General features: G+C 46.2%; 1 protein-coding gene across 2 annotated transcripts in view; it reads left to right on the top strand.

Moving 5' to 3' along the window:
• The first annotated feature begins 2,326 nt into the window (after nt 1–2,326).
• Nucleotides 2,327–18,661, top strand: part of GMDS (GDP-mannose 4,6-dehydratase) — a 289,303-nt gene continuing 272,968 nt past the window's right edge. The window contains exon 1 of one of the 2 annotated variants that reach the window (XM_081014932.1): nt 2,327–3,104. In XM_081014932.1, the coding sequence (XP_080871058.1) occupies nt 2,997–3,104 (108 nt within the window). In that variant the 5' untranslated portion in view covers nt 2,327–2,996. The remainder of the gene's footprint in view (nt 3,105–18,661) is intronic. The other variant, XM_081014931.1, reaches the window with a different exon arrangement.

The raw sequence follows: 18,661 nt of genomic DNA, 5'->3' as shown, positions 1-18,661 counted from the left end.
TGGTTGGCTCTCCCCATTGAGGAGGCAAGAAGTAGTTGGACTTTGTGTGTGGCTCCTCCATCTTTCCTGTGTAGATTCATTTACAGGAAGATAAGTGATCAAGAGATGCAAACTTTATACAGTGGTACCTCGGGTAAAGTACTTAATTCGTTCTGGGGGTCCGTACTTAACCTGAAGCTGTTCTTAACCTGAAGCACCACTTTAGCTAATGGGGCCTCCTGCTGCTGCCGCGCCGCCAGAGCACGATTTCTGTTCTCATCCTGAAGCGTGTGTAACCTGAAGCGTATGTAACCTGAGGTACCACTGTACTCAGATAGTCTGGGACAGCCAAGTCCATCATAGGATTTAAGCATGCAGAGGCGATTCATGCAAGGCAAATAGATTAGATCCATGCAGGCAAAACACACAATTGCCTCTAAATATATGGGGAAGCCACAACACTACAATTTCAGGCCAGCACTTAAGTGAACAAAGACACTCGGAAGCCCTTTAAATAAACACCATTCCTCTCTTCTAATACAGATAAAGTTATTTGTGGCAGTGCTGCACAATGCAGAGGTTTTCTCACAGACACTGATGTTTCCCTCCACTACTCCTGCCTTGGCAGCAGCTAGGGGTAGCAGCGGTTGTACTCAAATAAGCTAGGTGTAATAGTAAAATGTTGCTTGCTATGAATAAAATAGCAGAAAGTGTTTTTAATGTGCCTTTTAATAAACACACCCTCTTCTTTCTTATATTCGCATACCCCACCCACCTCCTACTACAATTTCTTGTTTTCAGCATGCTGGGCTAATACAAAGAAACTGGGTTTAACCAAACTACACTTATGTAGGAAATGAAAAATTAAACAAAATGATCTCAGCAAATATGGAAGATAACCTGTCTGGTGGAACCACCACTCTCTCATTGTATTGCAGACATTAATGAAACATTAGATACTTTTTTTAGAAGATCTCACATTCAAAAGTGACCTAGTCCACAAGCTTTACATAGGAAGTCTGATAAAATCTTGCCAATAACTAATTATCACTGGGGGAGGTGGACAAGCATCTAGAATATGTCTAGACTAAACCATGAATGTTCCTTGGAACACAAACAGAAACTTTCAGCTTGGACTCAGAACAGTAACTTGAAAATGAGCTTAAAAAGCCCGAGAACTGCAAAGGCTTAAGAGCTGTCAGTAGTCAAAGACATTCTGAGTTTTATGAAACAAACATAGAACAAGACGTAAGTACAAGATAAAAAGGGGAGTACATTAATTTTGTATGCAAGGAATAAAGACATTTGAGTATCGTTTGCACACAAAAAAGCACCTTTCAGATTAAACTAAGCCTACTTAGCCCATGTTGCCAACTTTGCCAATTTAAGTCTCCACTAAGGCTAAATTGGTTAAGGGGACTTAAGTTGGCTAAGTGGGCGAAGTTGGTTAAGTGGGATCTTAAGTTGCCTAAAAGGGGTCTTAAGTCCCTACTTAGCCCACTTAAGTCCCCATGTAGCCCTCTTAAGCCTCCACTTAAGTCCCAATGTAGACAACTTAGCCCACTTAATTCCCCAGTGGGCTAAGGGGGCTTAAGGGGGCTATGTTGGGTAAGCAGACTTAAATGGGCAAAAGTTGGCTAAAATAGGGTTGCCATATGCCTGGATTTTCGCAGACAATAATGCTGTTCCCAGCAGCGCAGCAGTGTCCGGACGGGAATGGACCATATGTCCGGGAGAACCCGGATATATGGCAGCCCATGTTGGCAGTGCCGTTTTTACTGATTTATTTCAAAAACGGCATTTTTATTTTTTCGATTTTGCCTCCCAAAAGCTCAACGGCTTTGGGCAAAACTTAAAGAAAGCTCGACAATTTTCCATTTTGCGGACATGACCAAGCCAGAGCAGACGTTGCTGAGACAGGAGTGTGAACATGCTGGGAATGCGGGCTTGGGAGCGCACACCTTTGCTTCAAAATCTGTCCCGCCATGTCATACCCCGAAATCTTCCCGACGCAACTTCAAAAAACATGAAAAACTTCACTTGCCTGCAGTTTACTCCTCCGCTCGCAGAGGGCGCTGAGTCCCCCTCCCCCAGCTCCCTCACGCTTCCTGTTCTGGACCCATCAAGGACGCGCGGACTCTCTTCTCTCCCTTCGCGTCATCGAAACCCAGGAAGTCCCCACTTCTGACTCCGCCCCGCTCCCTCAGCCTGAGCAAAGCCGGCTGTGGCGAGCCCTCTGCAGCCCCTCCCTCCCTTCACCTCCTCCGCCACGTCACCCAATCGCCGCCCACCGCTCGCTTCGCCGCACAGTGATGACTCGCCCGCCTCCTCCTGCCTCGCGGGAGGGAGGGGGAGCGAAAGCGGCGCCTCTCGCGATTGGCTGACGGAGGAGGCGCCTGCCGCTGTTTTTCAAGAAGCGGAAACGGAGTGCGGGGGGAAGAAGAACGAGGCCGGCCGGCCGGTCCCACACCTTATATCCCCTCGTGTGTACGCTTTTCTTAAAGGGACCCCGCTGCAAGAGTTCCGGGTGGGAAACGCAAAGGGGAGGCAAAAAGGAAAGGAGCACCTGAGGCGCGCTCACCTTTACCTAGGGGGAGAAAAGGCGGGAAAGAGTGGGGGGCAGGTGTAAAGACACACACCACAGGCTCCCCATGCATGTTGGCCCCGACCTTCCCGCCCTGCACGAGAAACCTTTAATTTTTTGGTCGAGGTGAGGTGGCTTTTTGTATCCAATGGGCACCTCAGCAAAGCAAATATCGGGCCGTGGAAGCCAGCCAAGTCCCCCCACCCTGCCTCAGGTAATAGGTGATGCCCCCTCTACCTGGAGCCTGCAAGCGCCCCTGTGAGCGCAGCTGAGGGGACTTGGTTGCTGCTGCTGCTGCCCTCGAAACGAGCGCGTGGGGCGACACGCCTTCTCCGCAGTAACAGCTCAACACGTCCTCGCCACCCTGCCCCTTCCTTCCCCCTTGGGTGCCACGGCATCTGTAAACTCCTGCAGCCCCTCCCCTGCCAGGGCCATGGCACATTCCCAGCAGCAGGAAGACACCTGCTCGAGCTTGGCGACAGAGAACTGTGCAGATATGAGCCCCAGGAAAGTCGCCCTCGTCACTGGCATCACGGGCCAGGTAAGTGCAGCCCAGTCTATTATTACGATACGATAATCTTTATTGTCATTGTCCCATACAGAACAACGAAATTGGAAAAAAGCTACATCAGACGTTCAAAAACCAACAAGCCTGCTATCCTAGCCTGGTCAGCCCCCTAAAAACTCTGGTACCCCATAAATACAATATACTCCCATAGGGACTACCTTTAAAACCAAAATCGCATTTGAATAGAAACCGTTTCTCAGGTAGCTAGTCCTAGTCTTTATAACCTTGTACCTTCTTCCAGAAGGCAGAAGCTGAATTATTATTATCATCATCATCATCAGTGCTTTTTTTCTAAAAAGAATATGTTTAGAGGTACTCTCATTTTGACTCAAGAAAACCACCGTTTTATAGTTCAAATTGGGAAAAACACATGCAGTAAATGGACAAAAATACAAAGATTCACAAAGTGTTTGGGGGAGGGTGCGTACCCCTGCGTCCCCCCAGAAAAAAACACTGATGATGATGAAGCCTAGTCCCACCTGACCTGTTTATTTCTGTTGTGGAAGGTATCCTGGAACATCTGCCTTAGCAAAACTGAATTTGGCATTGGGGGAGGAAAGGGAGAGGGGAATCAGTGCAAATGAGTTTGACTGAACCGACGTGATACGTTTCCTTTGTGAAACCTGAACCTGAAATACTAATCGCACCAGTGCAGTTACGAGTTTCAAGGCTAAATGTCTCTGTGGTGGACGTATAGGTGTTTGTTAGCAGCTATGTGAGATGTCAAGTGGCCACCAGAAGTCTACTTCAGATCCTTCAACTGGAGATGCCGGTGACTGGACCTTATACAAGACATGTGCTTTATTACTGAAGGGTTGCTCAGTTGGTAGAGAATGACTCATGAGACACTTAAGGTTATGGGTTTGAGTCCCATGTAGGGGGTTGGACTAGATGATCCTTGTGTTCCAACTCTATGATTCTAATGTGATGGATGTGCCTGTTTTTGTTAGCAGGTTCTGAGAATCCCTTCTGTGCCAAGCTGAGGGGTGTGTGTGGATTGGGCAGGGGTGCTCCTCCACACAGTCTCTTCTGCTTGCCAGTTGGGTGGCTTGATGCTGTGGATATGATGATGACCATCACTCTGTAAATTCCTAGTTGGATGGGGGAGCAGTTTGGATTGCTCTCTTGGTCATGCTTAGAGAAGACCCATTGAATCAAGGTGATTTAAGTTAGTCATGACTAACTTAAATCCCACTGATTTCAATGGGTCTAGTCTACTTATGACTTATAGTATAATCCTTGTCATATCTACTCAGAAGTATATCTTATTGAATTAAATGGGGTGTACTCTATTGGTAAGTGGAGTTAGGATTTCAGCCTAAGTCTGGATCCAATCCAGTCTATGTAAGTTAGTTGAATTGCGCCCAAAGAGAACTATTTATTTGTTTAATTATAAGGGGAATGTTAACAGACAGCACCAGCAACATGTCAAAGCCATGAGGTCTAGGCCAATACTTTGTTAATCTATAATCCAACCCTCATCAAAATGACCTGTATCTCTATTGTCATAAATATTAAATCACATGCAGAGCCAAGCACAGTTATTTTCACGGTTCTACAATCTCTCTGCAGACCATCTGAATGGAGTGTAATGTTATGCCGTCTCCAGCTGGAAGTACATACAACAGCTTAATTCTTTTTTAAAAAATACACTGTGTGGTATCCAACACTCATGTTCTGCTAACACACACAACTTGTGCTAGCGGGATGGAACCTTGCCTTCCTTTCCTCCTGTCTGTGCCTTCAAAATAAGCTACAGAGGGTTGGGAGACCCTCCAAAGATGATTTGGGGGGAGAGAAGAGGAAACAGAAGTGCTGCTGCACCAGCAGAACCTTGCTGATGATGCTTTGGATCTAACTCACTCCTTACTTGACAGAATTGTGTGACTTATTGTGAAATGCAAACTGGCTAGCGTTCCTTTCATGACATATTCAAGATTACAATATGTTATCACCGGTACTGTTTGCCTTTAACAGGATATGCACCGGATGCCCAGCAGTATAAAGTGTTCGACAAGATTATAATCAGTATTGTAAACCTGCTGGAAGCACAAAAGTATACATATTCAGAAATTCATGTACTAAAACTTTAATTTTATGGCTCTGTCTCACAAGTATGAAGTGTAACAGTGACAAATGAATTTGAAAATACGTCAGAGAGCCATGATTCGTGGTCATTCCCATCTTCTACATGTTTACTCAGATGTATATTACACTGTTCTGAGTGGCACTCATTTTCCATATTGGCTTCAAGTATCTAGTTGTCCCCTCTACTCACACTTTTCTCTTTTTCAATTACATTACTTGCCCATATGCTGCCTCATACCACTCTGAACCTCTTAATATTTCATACTTTTCTCTATGTTAGAACAAGCTTCCCCTTTTAGTTTTCAGCTAAACCTCTCTGTCTTTCAAATGTTTTTACAAACCCTTCCCACATACAAATCATTTCGCAGAGAACCCTAGACTCATTTCACCCTGGAAAATACCAAGGCATTTTTCCAAGGTACATGACAAGAAACTAGATTAGTCCACCCCTAACTGTATTACATTCTTCTGGGCTCCAAGGTTATAGTTATACCTACAAGGAAGTTACATATTTGTTCTAGCATTTCACATTTTAATAGATTGCTCAAAGTCTATATGATAGCTTCTCCCAAACAATCCTGGGGTAATTTCCTGAATTGTTAACTGACAATATGCTAAAGTTCACATTTGGATATAAAGGGGGAAATCTGCCTGGATTTTCATTCTGAAGCTAACATATGACAGCACGAACACTCCCCCACCCCCACTAGCTCCTCGTGTCCTAGATGGGTTTATGAAGACTTAAACCATCATCTGAACCAGGCCACAGAATATGCTTGATGAAATGTTCTCATTCAAGCTGATTAAGCTTTTTCCTTTATCTCCATTGTGCTAAAATGTTAGTCTTGAGATTCAGCAGCCTTGTGTTTCACTTGCTGGAAAGGATTAGATACAATGTAAGCTAACCAAAGTTTATTCATAATATTTCAGTAAAATATTGAAGAAGCCTTCTAGGATCATGAAGAAGAAGGAAGCAATACATTAGCAACAAGTACTGTACAGTATATGTTTAAAAACATAAAATATTAACTTTGCTACTGGTAAAAACACATTTGTTTCCATTTACTAAGGGACATTGTTACAGTTAACAAATCAAGTCGCTTTTCAAACAGCACATAATTTGTAACTGTTCTACAGATGGATATAGTTTACCAAAGAAGTAGGTTTTCTAATACCTGCCATGTAAATTGGCTGTCTATGGCTTGCTAAAGCAGCATTACTATAAGCAATCAGACTTGATCACGTACGTAAATGTACAGAAAGCCTCTGACAGCTAGTCGCAATAAGAACACTGACACATCAGAGCACTCATGGAGTTGACAAGCCAGTTTGGTCAAAAACTGTATTAAACATTAAGCTTCTACTATACTCCAAACATATTAATATTTATGTCTTACTTCACTTCACCCCACCCCACGTTCTTTTCTTTTCTTTTAAGGGCTTTGAATGCATTACTGGGTAGATACAGTGGTACCTTGGGTTACATACGCTTCAGGTTACATACGCTTCAGGTTACATACGCTTCAGGTTACAGACTCCACTAACCCAGAAATAGTACCTCAAGTTAAGAACTTTGTTTCAGGACGAGAACAGAAATTGCGCGGCGGCAGCAGTGGGAGGCCCCATTAGCTAAAGTGGTGCTTCAGGTTAAGAACAGTTTCAGGTTAAGAACGCACCTCCACCTCCAGAACGAATTAAGTACAGTGGTGCCCCGCAAGACGAATGCCTTGCAAGACGAAAAACTCGCTAGACGAAAGAGTTTTCCGTTTTTTGAGTCGTTCCGCAAGACGAATTTCCCTATGGGCTTGCTTCGCAAGACGAAACGTCTTGCGAGTTTGTTTCCTTTTTCTTAAAGCCGCTAATTCGTTAATAGCCGCTAAGCCGTTAATAGCCGCTAAGCCGCTAATAGCCATGCTTCGCAAGACGAAAAAACCGCAAGACGAAGAGACTCGCGGAACGGATTAATTTCGTCTTGCGAGGCACCACTGTACTTAACCTGAGGTACCACTGTACTAAGAAGTATAGTATTTGAGCTCCTTGGTCTCAGTTTTTGCTTACCACAAAACAAACTGAAAACACTTCAATATCTGGAATACAGTGGTACCTTGGATTAAGTACTTAATTCATTCCGGGGGTCCGTTCTTAATCTGAAACTGTTCTTAACCTGAAGCACCACTTTAGCTAATGGGGCATCCCGTTGCTGCCGCGCCACCAGAGCACGATTTCTGTTCTCATCCTGAAGCAAACTTCTTAACCCGAGGTAATATTTCTGAGTTAGCGGAGTCTGTAACCTGAAGCATATGTAACCTGAAGCGTATGTAACCCGAGGTACCACTGTAGTAGCAAGTGTGGTGCCGTGGTGGAGAGAGTAAGAATTCTGGGTTTAAAGTTAAGCTAGTATGGCCAAGCAATGTGCATATTTGGGGCAGGGAAGATGCAACTCCTAGATTTGTGGATTGGAAATGTCGTTGTTCCTCAATGTAGCTTTTGTTCAGTGACAAGCACAAAGTGCAGCAGGGACTCCAAAACTCCCTTCTTCCCTACCCCAGGACTCCAGTCACTGGAAAGATGGCCACTATGCACAGTACATGCGGAATATGAGAGTCTCCCAGTGGCGTGCGGTCAGTGGACTAGAGGGACTAGGCTAGTCCCATAAATGTTCCCCTGGTGGTGGTGTCTCCTTCCAAAGCCAGGGAATCTTCTGCTTGATTTACGGAGGGAGATGCGATACTCTGAGGGGTCCAAGAGCCCTTCTGCCACCTTCCCAAAGCCTGGGAGTTTTCTGCCTGGCTTAGAGAGGGAGGCACAATGCTCACATGTGTGACGTTGCCCCATGCCTCGCAAGCTGGCACCTCTGGCCCTAACTGTTCCCCTATGAAAAATTTCACTGCACACCACTGAGTCACACCTTAGCTGCTGGCTGGTCTGAAGGCTCTGCTTTGCTTCTGTGTCGAATTCAGGAATTTGTTTCTTCCTGTGGCAGCCCAAGTACTGGTCACAGCGCAATCAACTTTTGATCACCATTGCTTACTGTGGCATTTGCCCGTTCTTTTTTTAAATGTCAGTACAGGGGGAGAGAAAGAGTTAATAGGTAGACCAATAGAAAAGCCAGAGGCGGAGCCTACCTGCTTATAAAAGGGCTTAGCCTGAGATTTGGGTTATTTGGTTTCAGTTGGTTGGTAGGTTGGGAAAGCAGTTGGCAGACAATTGGAAATAGAGAGACAGTTAGTGCAGTTGGTTCTTGTGTGAGGGGAGGTAGAAGAGTTAGAGACAGGCTAAAATAAGACTAAGAAGGTAAAGAGTAACAACGTTTTGAATGCAGTTAAAGTTTATTTGTGTTTGCAATAAACTACACTCTTCTTTGTTAAGAACCTGATTGAGACTAAGTGATTTACTGGGGAGGACCTGGTTGGTGGCAGCGGATTAGTGGTGTACGGGTCAATAGTCTGTGAGACGACCAGGGGCTACGTACAAACGCCACACTTACCATGGGGAAGGGTTGTAGCTTAGTGGCAGAGCATCTGTCTTGCATGCAGAGGGTCCCAGGATAATCCCTGGCATCTCCAGGTATGGCTGGAGGAGATTCCTGCCTAAAACCCTGGAGAGCTGATGCCAGTCAGTGTGGACAGTACTGAGCTAGCTGGACCAATGGTTTGACACAATGCAAGGCAGCTTCTTAGGTTCCTAGAGTCAAATAAGATTTCACTTCCTGGATAAGAATATAGTGGTACCTCTGGTTGTGGACAGGGTCCGTTCTGGAGCTCCGGTTGGATCCTGAGGTTTCCACAACCAGAGGGACCACTTTTGTGCATTCGCGCGTGGCAGCAGACCGCTTATGTACATGCACATGGAGCAGTAGAGCGCTTCTGCACATGCATGCACAGTGAAACACTTCTGGGTTTGCTGCTATCACACCCCAAAGTTTATGTTACCCGAGGGTAACATAAGCCGAGGTGCTACTGTATATTATACCAAGCTGTTGGTGTCACTGCAGATGATGATGATAATTTTATTATTTATAACTCGGCTGTGTTTATAATCTGGCTGGGTTGTTCCAGATAACTGAAGCCACTCAGATAACTGAAATTCAATTCATATCTTAATTTTCTGGTGATCTGTGAATGGAGAAATGCCGAGACAGAAAAGTTTGGCGAGGCCATTATTTATCTACCGGACTTGAATTTGATGTTTCCTTTTTACTAGTGTGGAGCATCTTACTTGTAATTTCTTTTGAAAGTAAGTCAAGAATAGGTATTCAAGGTTTAGTGTAGTGTTAATATAAAATGAAGTACTGTTTTCTGTTGCAAGAGCAGTGTCTCTGTTGGCTCCGGTATAATGGGCCATTTGGAGTGGCTACTTATCTGTGAACACACAAAGGTTATTGTGATTTTTAGTAGAGCAAATATTGATACCATTTACTTTGAGGGCAATCATTTACACCAGGTTTTAATGGGAATGAGTGTCTTATGTAAACGACTACTTTTTGAGTTAGAAAAATGATAGAAGGGTTTAATATATTTCTGAAATCTCTGCCATTTTTTTACATTTGTACAACTACAGTACTAGGTGGAAACCAGAGCTTTTATGCCTGACTTCCTGTAATTGAGTTACTCTAGACAAATTTCCACTAGGCTTTGTACAATAAGTATACTATTGAATTATTGTGTTTGTGTTTTAAATACTTATTTTCTTTATTTTCTCACTTCTCAATTGTGTTTTGTATGTGCTAAGAATGTCCAAATTTAACTAATCTTGTAGCAAGGGCATCTTTTTATTTGCTAATGCATCTTCTTTTTTCTTTTCTTTTTTTAAAATGTTGAATACTGAAACTTTTAACAGAAAATTAATCCTATATTATTTTAAATAACAAAATAAAATGTACAATGAACTAGGTGCTGTAGCCGAAGATTTGGCTGGTTAGAATAAGAGCAGTTTTGTAGTGATGGAACTGCTCCATCATATTTATGTGTTAACTGATTTCCTTTTTTCCCTTTTAAAGCAGATCTCTAAGTCATTGCAAATGTGTTTTGGTAGTGCCTAAAGTATGGCTGCGGAACCTGTGGTCCTCCAGATGTTGTTGGACTTAAAACCTTTATCATTTCTGACCACTGGCCATGATTATTGGAGCTGCAGTCCAACAAATCTGGAGGGCACAAAGTAAATGTTGAACAGGCCATAAATGCAACTTGCTTTGCAATCAAAGTAGTTTATTACTAATACTTGAAATATTTCAAAGAACAAGAAGGAACTGCATGTGCCTTGCATGCTATCTTAACATGCTTTTCCCCCTTGAAGGAATGAATATATTCTTTACAATTCATTTACGAGTGGTTGAAAATAAGGTTTTTTTCAGATATTTAGAAAATAGGGGAGAAAGTTATCATTTCTTCCCTCTTTCCTGATTTCCTAAACACCTTTCAAGTTTCCTTCAGCTAAGAAAGAGACCTCTCCTTAGTTCACTTAAGCATCAGCTTTGTTTATTGGTATATAGCAGGCATAGGCAAACTTGGCCCTCCAGAGGTTTTGGGACTACAACTCCCATCATCCCTAGCTAACAGGACCAGTGGTCAGGGATGATGGGAATTGTAGTCCCAAAACATCAGGAGGGCCAAGTTTGCCTATGCCTGGTATATAGGTTCAGCCACATGCCAGTAAACTGATCCCTGTCCAGCATCTTTTTAGAAGCAGTCAATGATTGATCATCTTATTCCATTGGATAGACCACCAACAGCTGCTATTTAAACAACCACAGGTTTGGGGGTAGATTTAGGCATAGAGAACCAGTCTTGTGGGTGCACTGTCCACTAACCATATCCCAGGAAGCTTTAAGAATTTGTGCTGCTTGATCCAATCTGTCACTTGATGCCCAGCTATAGCCCTTCCTGGAGAGAGAAGGCTTAGCAACTGTGATCCATGCTGTAATAACTTCTCCTCTGAATAATTGCAGAGCGTTCTATATGGGGCTTCCATTCAAGGTGGTGTGGAATTCAGCTGCAAGGGTGCTTACAGGTGTGACTTGGAGAGCTCACATAACACCTGTTCTGAGGGAACTTCACTTCCTGCCTGTCCACTTTAGGTCCTAGTCAAGGTCTTGGTCTTTGAAATATAAAGCCCTAACCACTGCGGTCCCGTATACCAGACAGATCACCTCACCCCACACAGACCAAAACAGAAAAAGCTTTCACTCATAGGGTGTCTGTTAACAATTCAGCCACCCTCGGAGGTTTGAGGAGTGGCAGCATGTGGAAGAGCCTTCTTAGTAGTGGCTCCCAAGTTATAAAATTTCCCTTGATTGTGTGTCCTGCACATACTTTGTACACATTTCTGTGCTGTGCCAAGGTGCAACTTTTTACCCAGGCTGAAATGGGGATAGATGGATGTGAATTTCCCCTTTTGTATCTGACACTGTATTTTATTTTAGGTTTGTGTGTAATATTTTTGTTTTTTAAGACTAATTTTATTCTTACTGTGTCCAGTCTTGAGATTTTGGGAAAGGGCTGGGAACCAGTATAACAAAGAAAGAAATATTATTTTGAGGGAATATATCTGCAATACTGCCACATATTAAGGAAAATAAATAGTTAACGTTTAAAGTTTTAGGTTAGGTGGGGGTTTTTTTTCTTGGTAAACAACTATACTTGCTATGTGTTAGATATAACCTATATTTTAAATAGAAATGGGAGGAATGTTCCTTAATTTGGTGTCTAGACAGGGGAGATACACTTCCTTTTATGAAACTTGATTTCTTTAAAACTGGTTTAGAGTTGCTCAGGTATGCTGGATACAGAACTGCTACAGTTACTTCAGTGTTTTCCTGGAGTGCTAAAGAATCTTGGTACTTTTTAAACAATATGCTGTATAACATCATCTAACTTCTGCAGTATGGTGAGATGAAAGGTAAGATGCAAGTCAAAGGTGGATTTCTTGCTGGTTTGTGTATAATGGATGATATGTGTGTGTGTGTGAACTATTTTAGGAAACTCATGTTGATATGGGTGAGTCTGTACTAGCCAGGAATTGGAAGCCTGCCTGCTGGAAGGAAGACTACCAAGTTTTGAGGATTTGATTATAAATATTGTTTGTTACCGAAGGGTGTCTTACAAACATACGGTGAAAGAAGGGCACAGTCATGTTTAATTCTTAGATTTGAGAATCTAAGGCTACAGATCGTGACTATTATTTTTTGCTTGTGGAAGGAATACATTATGTACTTCTTTTACTCTGTCTTGCTTTACTCTTTTCTCATATTTGTTCCAAGTTTAAGGTTTCTCTGTGATTGCTGTGACTCTGCACCAATTAATTTCGGTTTTGACTTTAGACACAAGGAATCTAAAAATAAGGATGAAAAATAGTTTCTCTTCTATTGCTCAAGTTGTGATTTATCCCTATGCAAATAATATACAATTTTTACCAGAATTTCAGTGATACCTCATTATATTTATCAAATGAAAACAACGATTAGTAAAAATAATTTCTAAGTGTTGAAGATAGTTGGTCTATAAAATATTTTGTTTCTTATTCATATACCGTATTTACTTGAATTTAATGCTCACCTTTTTTGGCCAAATTATGTTGCGAAAATTAAGGTGCACATTAGATTTGATGGCACATTTACATTTCTCAGCGAATACTTTTTTTTGGTTTCAAGGTTCTGAAAATTGAGGTGCGCATTAGATTCTATGGCACATTAGACTCGAGTAAATACAGTATTTGAATAGAAACTGTTAATGCTTTGTGGCAAGGCAACACATTAGCTCATTACAATTTTAGATGATAGGGTTCAAAATTATGTCCTTTATTCTGAAATCCAAAGCTGGTGTAGGTATTGTATGTTTGTAGCCTATGAAGTCTGCAAACAATTTATCTCACAAGTCTCTATACCTACAATATGAGAAGGAAAGAACTTTTGTATTCCAGTTTCTTCATCAGTGAACTAATTCTTAAATGTTCTCATCTCAAAATCTAGACACCTGTGTTTGGATTCTGAGTTCAGAAAGAGTTATGCATATTCTATCAGAGGAGGACCAGATGCTTTTTAAAAGTACTTTACCTATGGCTTCTCACTTCCAAACTAATTGAAGGAGAGCAAAGTTGTCTGTTACTGGCTGACTAGCAACTATGGAAAAATGAAGGACATCTAGTAAAATGTTGTTAGGGTTGTAACTTAAAGCAAAGCATGTGGTTTTGGGTAAAAAACATGGGGGAAACATACCGTATTTTTTGCTCTGTAAGACTCACTTTTTCCCTCCTAAAAAGTAAGGGGAAACGTGTGTGCGTCTTATGGAGCAAATGCAGGCTGCGCAACTATCCCAGAAGCCAGAACAGCAAGAGGGATTGCTGCTTTCGCTGCGCAGCAATCCCTCTTGCTGTTCTGGCTTCTGAGATTCAGAATATTTTTTTTCTTGTTTTCCTCCTCCAAAAACTAGGTGCGTCTTGTGGTCTGGTGCGTCTTATGGAGCGAAAAATACGGTATTTGCCTGTTTGCCTTTTTTCAGTTTTGAATTCTATGTACTTAAGTGCTTGTTACAAACTAATTCCCATCTATCCTGCTTTCCCCCTTTCCTATAAGGTTTCACTGAGACACCAGGATTTTAGTCAATTTGCTTCTGTGTTCATCACAAAATCATAATATATACTAAATGCTAACCTGTTGTGTTGAGTCGTGGGTTGACATAGCAGCCGGCACAGCGATTTCTTCAAGTAGCTCTTTATTAGGGTAAGCTGGAATAGAACTGACTGCGAACAGCTCAGCCGGCCTGTATTTATAGGCAGCCGGCTGTCAACATTGTAACCACAACAGCCCAGAGTTCCCGCCTAAAATAACTGCCGCGGACCTGAGTGAAAACTATCTACAGACCTGAGTGAAAACTATATACAGTATCCCCCTGTTGGCCCAGGGTGAAACTACACTACATGACACCCCTCCCCACCGAGATAAGGCGTTAGTTACAATCGTAATGGTTTCCTTATATACAGCACTACGCGTAATGGTTCAATTAAGCACAAAAGCATATCGGTTACATTTCCCATACTTAGACCAACAGTGATACCTGTCCAACAACATAGTCCTTTAAATAAGTTGGGCGCTTGGAAACTCTGCCAGACCGCCGGGGACTGGTAGCCAAGTCCGGAGGGCCACACAGTTCTCGCTGAGGCTGTGGTGCGACCCTAGGTGGCGTTGGAACCAACTCCCCTGGATCCGCTGCTGTGGGTGGAGCCTCCGCAAGTGGAGTGGTCTGAGCCTGTTCTGAAACGGCTTGGTTCGGCTCCATGCTGGCAGTTCGCGAGGGAGGTGTAGGTGGGGCCTCGCCATCTGTACGTGTCTCTTCTGGAGCCGCAAGCGCAGTTGGGGGCACCTCGGTAGTGTCCAAGTCCCCAACCCTGCGCCTAAGCTGGTCTATGTGCCGTCGCCACAAGCGTCCGTCTTCGAGTGCCACCTGGTACGAGCGAGGTCCAGTGACTCCCACTACTGTGGCTGGCACCCAAGGGATGTCTCCCACATAGTTCCGGGCAAAGACCTGGTCTCCTGGGACAAATGACCGTGGTGCGTTGGCACAGCCTGGGGGTTCAGCCACGGCAAAGTCTGGGTGTAGCCGGTCGAGCGGTGACCTGAGGCGGCGGCCCATAAGCAGTTCAGCAGGACTCCTCCCTGTGGCCGCATGAGGGGTGATGTGTTGCACGAACAAGTATTCGGCGACCCGCTCATGCCAGTCTCCCCGGTCCAGGCGCGCCAGTGCCTCTTTTGTCGAGCGCACCATTCTTTCCGCTTGCCCGTTGCTGGATGGATGAAAGGGTGCCGTTAGGGCATGGCGGATGCCCAGTCCCAAAAGATACCGCTCAAACGTGCCTGACGTGAACTGCGGTCCGTTGTCAGAGACAAGAACATCAGGACACCCATGCGTTGCAAACAGGCCTCGCAGCACCCGGATGACAGCTTCGGTAGTGGTGGAGGGCATCAGGGCGACCTCCAGCCATTTGGAATAGGCGTCCACCACTACCATAAAGGTCCGGCCGTGAAAGGGGCCAGCCAGATCGATGTGCACCCTCGACCAGGGTGTCTTTGGCGTCTCCCAGGTGTGTCCCTTAGCTGCCGGTGGTGCAGGCCTCGACTCCTGGCATGCTTGACAGGCGGACACCCAGGCAGTGATGGCATCGTCCATATTAGGCCACCAGACGTAACACCGAGCCAACGCCTTCATTTTGACAATTCCCGGGTGGCCAACGTGCAGAGCCTCCAGGACGCGCTGACGGAGTCCCTGGGGAATCACGACGCGGTCTCCCCACAGCAGGCAGCCACGATGAGCTGAGAGTTCATGTTGTCTGGTTGCGAAGGGCTGGAACTCCGATGCAAAAGGCCCTTGTGGCCACCCCCTCCACACCCAGTTGAGCACCCGGCTGATGGTGCGATCCTGGGCAGATGCGGAGGCCACAGTGGCAGCCGATACAGGCGCTGCTGGAAGATCCTCAATCAGAAGGAGCGATGAAGCTGGAGCCGGGTCTTCCACAAATGCTGGAAGAGGGCAACGGCTGAGGGCGTCGGCATGGCCCATCGATTTCCCCGGGCGATGGATGAGCCGGTAGTGGTAGGCAGCCAGGAAAACAGTCCATCGCAGCATGCGTGGTGAGAGGACCGGTGGAGTTGGACGATCACCGGCGAGGAGGCCCAGGAGTGGCTTGTGGTCAGTGATGAGGTCAAAAGTCCTGCCATAGAGGTATTCATGGAACCTCTTCACTCCAGCCACAAGTGCCAATGCCTCCTTGTCGAGCTGGCTGTAATTCCGTTCCGTCGGAGATAGTGTCCTGGAAAAGTAGGCGAGCGGTGCTTCTCTTCCATCTGGAAAACGGTGACTAAGGACAGCACCGATGCCAAAAGGTGAGGCGTCGCAGGCAAGGACCAGCGGCCTGGATTCACTGTACTGTACCAGCACACTGTCTGAAGAAAGGAGAGCCTTGACCGCGTTGAAGGCCGCCGTCTCCCGATGACCCCAGGCCCAAGGCGTCTTAGTGCTAAGGAGTCGGTGAAGAGGCTCAGCCACTGTGGCTTTGTGGGGCAGGAACATGTTATAAAAGTTCAGCAGCCCCAGGAATGCCTGCAACTCCGTTTTGTTCTTTGGGGTGGGGGCCTGCTGGATAGCGCGGATCTTGGATGTGGTTGGATGAAGACCGGAGGCATCGATAAGATAGCCCAGGAACTCTACCTGTGGAACGGCGATCTGGCACTTCTCCCTCTTTACCTTGAGCCCGGCCTCCTGGAACCTGGTCAGCACGGCACGGAGGCGCTCGAACAGCTGCTGGTGTGAGTCTGCAGACACCAAGACGTCATCAAAATATGGTACCACGCCCGGAAGCCCTTGCAGGAGACGCTCCATAAGGCTTTGGAAGATGCCAGGAGCCACACTCACCCCGAACTGCAACCGGCGGCAACGGAATGCCCCCCGGTGGGTGACGATCGTCTGGGCTTCAGCAGTGGCATCATCGACTGGCAGTTGTTGATAGGCTTGGGCAAGGTCCAGCTTAGCGAAGACCTTACCCTCACCCAGGGAATGCAGCAGGTGTTGGACAACAGGAACCGGATAAGCGTGCTGCTGAAGTGCCTTGTTGATCGTGCACTTGTAGTCAGCGCAGATTCTCACCGACCCATCTGGCTTGACAGGCGTGACGATGGGGGTTTCCCACTTTGCGTGGTCAACCGGCTCCAAAACTCCTTGGGCGATCAGTTTGTCCAGTTGTTCGTCCACCTTAGCCTTGAGAGCAAAGGGAACCCGGCGTGGCTTTAGCTTGATGGGGGCGACTTGTGGATCAAGGCTAAAGGAGATGGGCGTACCTGTATATTGGCCCAAGGTGCCGTCAAAAACCTCGGCAAAGTCTTTGACCAGACCCTCAGTCTCTGCGTTAGAGATGCAGTTGATGCCGGTGACTTCCAGGCCGAGGGCATCAAACCAGTCTAGCCCTAGGAGGCTTGGCCGCTGACCTTCGACCACCACCAACCGGAGCAGGCCCGAAAAATCCTTGAAGGCGATCCGGAACCGGCCAACGCCTACCACGGGAATGTCGTTTCCCTGGTAGTCTCTCAGGTGTACGCGGTGAGAGTCGAGTTGCCTTTTGGACACTCTGGGTACCAGTCTTTTGATGGTGCTCCATGACACGATGGACAGGGCAGACCCGGTGTCGATCTCCATGTCACATGGAGCTCCTTCAATGAGCACCGTGACGTTCAGCTTGCGTCGCGTAGGCGAGTCGGTTTGGCCAATCGTGGTTCCAGACGGGCAGCGGCAGTTGGTGAGAGCGAAACAACTTTCCTTGGCAGACTGGAGTGAAGACTTGGACTTGCGAGTCGATGAAGGGGGGGTGTCAGACGGAGCTGATCGGCAGACCTTAGCGATGTGGCCCCTTCTGGAACACTTCCTACAGATGGCGTCTCTGAATCGACACTTGGCACGGGAATGGTTGCCTCCGCAGCCAGCACATTCCGGTTGGCCCTTGGACTTCTGTTGGAACTTCCTGCGCTCCCGCTTTGTCTGGTGCACGTCCTCGTCTTCACTGGAGGATGCCTCCTCACTGCTGGCCTCTTCATGATGCACCGGAACTGGCGCCCTAGCAAGACGCGGGCTGCTGGACTTGCGGATCTCCTGGGCGGAGCGTTCAGCAGCTTCTGAGGCCACAGCCTCCTCAATGGCTTTCTGTAGCGTGAGGTCTGGCTTGGCTAGGAGGCGCCGTTGCAGATGGATGTCCCGGACCCCGCAGACGATTCGATCCATCAGGGCATCGTCTAAGTCTCGGAACTCACAGTGCATTGCAGCCTGTCGCAGGGCGGTGGTGTAGTTGTTGATTGACTCCCCCTCTGCCTGGTTCCGGTGGTAGAACGCATGGCGGGCAGCAATCTTGGACGGCTTTGGTGCGTAGTGGTTGCGGAGCTTCTCTTGGATCGTGTCCCATGGTGTTGCCTGGACTGCTTCAGGCGCAACCAACGCTCGGGCCGTCTCAAACACCTCAGGCCCACAGAGGCTGAGGAATAGGCCCCGCTTCCGATCCTTTGATACTGCTGTCAGCTCGTTGGCTTGGAGGTAGCAGTCGAACCGAGCGAGGTAGGAGTCCCATGATTCAGAGGCTGGCGCAAACGGCGGTAGAGGCACAAGTGAAGCCATGATTCCGATGCCGGCGTGAAGGGCGATGGATGGAACACAGTGCTCTAGCCAGAACAGTCAGCTCTGAATTGGTTCTGCCCAGTGATTTCGCTCAGTGATTTCGCTCTGTGATTCAGCTCAGTGATTCAGCTCAGTTCAGAGGCTGGCCGCATCTGGCTGTGCTCTGATGTCCATCTATCCCATCCTCGTCGCCAGTGTTGAGTCGTGGGTTGACATAGCAGCCGGCACAGCGATTTCTTCAAGTAGCTCTTTATTAGGGTAAGCTGGAATAGAACTGACTGCGAACAGCTCAGCCGG

This window comes from Podarcis pityusensis (assembly GCF_964106645.2).
Source record: "Podarcis pityusensis genome assembly, chromosome: 7".
Taxonomy (NCBI): Eukaryota; Metazoa; Chordata; class Lepidosauria; order Squamata; family Lacertidae; genus Podarcis; species Podarcis pityusensis.
The sequence above is the reverse complement of the archived record's forward strand: the minus strand, read 5'-3'. Positions and strand labels throughout refer to the sequence as shown.